The 1,995-nt window shown below is 54.6% G+C and overlaps 1 protein-coding gene across 1 annotated transcript in view; it reads left to right on the top strand.

The window, feature by feature from the left end:
• The first annotated feature begins 206 nt into the window (after positions 1–206).
• Positions 207–1,995, top strand: part of LOC124771316 — a 140,013-nt gene continuing 138,224 nt past the window's right edge. The window contains exon 1 of the mRNA XM_047249322.1: positions 207–657. Within this exon, the coding sequence (XP_047105278.1) occupies positions 207–657 (451 nt within the window). The remainder of the gene's footprint in view (positions 658–1,995) is intronic.

The following is a 1,995-nucleotide window of genomic DNA, read 5'->3' as shown; positions in this document are numbered from 1 at the left end:
AATCTATCTCTGAAAGCAGTCAAAGTGGCGCACCTAAGCAATAGATGCATGGTGCTAGCCGAGATAATTACTGGCGATTTCACCTTTTTAGTGCTAAACATGTACTTCCAGTACAGGCACAGAGAAATGCCGTATATTGACCAGTTAAAAGGGCGGTTGGGTTCTATCGCAATGACTTGCTCATTTGCACAATAGACGCAAACGCCATGTCACCCCTATGGCACAGTGACGTCACGCCTCTCGGCGCACGACGCGCCGCCAGGCGGGGTGAGGGACTCGCTGAAGCAATTCACGAGCTCGGACTAGAAGTGTTGAACCGACCAAGCTTCCCACCAACTTTCGAAGGTCGCCGTGGAGCGACCACCAACATTGATGTGACACTGAAGAGTGCACACGCGCATCTCCGTGCGGAGAATTGGAAGGTATGGCGGGGAACAACACTAAGTGACCACAATCTGATCACATTCACTGTAGCCTATGATGGGGAGCCTCCTCCTCAAGACCAGGTGAACGGCATCGTCAAATACAACTGGCGAAAGGCTGATTGGGATCGACTAAGAGGAAATCTAGTAGTACCGAATTGGCCAATGGATCGCATTGTGGACGTGGACAAAGCTGCAGAGGAGCTGACGGCGGCCATACAGACAGCAGCAACGGGCGCAGTCCCTTTGGCCCACACAGGGAAAACGCCAAAGGCGCCTTGGAACCCTGAGCTGCAGCGTCTCCGACGCGAATGCAGAAGGGCGCGGCGGCATTACCAGCGCAGCATAGGCGATCACATGCGTGAGGCCACGCTTGCGCGGTACAGGCGGGCCAAGGCGGTGTTTAAGCGGACACTGCATACGGTACGGATTGAGAGTTGGCAGTCTTTCGTTCGTGACAGTCTGGCGGCTGACCCCTGGGGAACGCCGTACAAGATTGCAGCGTCGAAAGTTCGGTCACCGACGGTCCTGTCGACCCTAAGGAATATCGATGGCAGCCACACCAGGGACTGGCAAGAGTCAACCGAGCTCCTCAAGAGCACCTTATTGCCCGATGATAGTAGCAAAGATGAGAATGAGGAACAGGGGAATCTGAGGCGAAACCTCAATGAGGCGTATGCCGATGAGACGCCGGTTGCTCCATTCACTGAACGTGAAGTTACCGTTGCAATTCTTGAATTGCGCCGTAAAAAGGCGACGGGCCATGATGCACTCGCTGCCGAGGTTCTCCAAGCCTTGTGCGCGGAGATCTGCCCTTACTTGACGAACCTCTACAATGAGTGTTTACGTCAGGGACTGGTACCAGTGTCGTGGAAGTTGGCCGAAGTGGTCATTCTGCGAAAGGGTGAGGACAAGGATCCAGAAGTGCCGAAATCATACCGACCCATCTGTCTCTTGAACTCCATGGCCAAGCTCCAGGAGAAGCTTCTATGCCTCCGGCTAGAGCACCACCGGGAGCTTAGGGGACGAAGTCCCGACCAGTATGGATTCAGGAGGGGCCTGTGAACGGAAGATGCAATAAACAAGGCAATGTCGCTAGTGGACACATCTACAGCTAAGTACGTTGGGGGGATAATGGTTGACATCGCCAGGGCTTTCGACAACCTATGGTGGCCGGCACTGTTCGACAGCCTAAGGAAGTTGGAATGTCCTGGGCCCCTGTACCAGTGCCTGCTTGACTACTGCCTTGAATGGCGGGCGGTTTTGCGGTGCCCGGGGCGAGTGGTTGAGAAGTCGATCACTAAGGGATGCCCACAGGGCTCGGTCTGCGGTCCCATATTCTGGGACGTAGGCCTTGAACCAGTGCTGGAAGAACTTGGGGAACTGCGACAAGTGCGAGGCGTGGTGGCGTACGCCGATGACATTCTTCTAGTGATAGAAGGTGACTCTCGGGTAATGTTGGAAGTAAACTGCAATGCAGCGCTTAATGCACTGCAGCAGTGGTGCCAGAAAGTGAAGCTGAGGCTGTCTGCGGAGAAGACTGTGAATATCTTGTTGCGCGTCCGTTTGGCGC

The sequence above is a fragment of the Schistocerca piceifrons genome, unplaced genomic scaffold, assembly GCF_021461385.2.
Source record: "Schistocerca piceifrons isolate TAMUIC-IGC-003096 unplaced genomic scaffold, iqSchPice1.1 HiC_scaffold_936, whole genome shotgun sequence".
In the NCBI taxonomy this organism is placed as follows: Eukaryota; Metazoa; Arthropoda; class Insecta; order Orthoptera; family Acrididae; genus Schistocerca; species Schistocerca piceifrons.
Note: the sequence above shows the minus strand (reverse complement) of the source record. Positions and strands in the feature narration are given on the sequence as shown.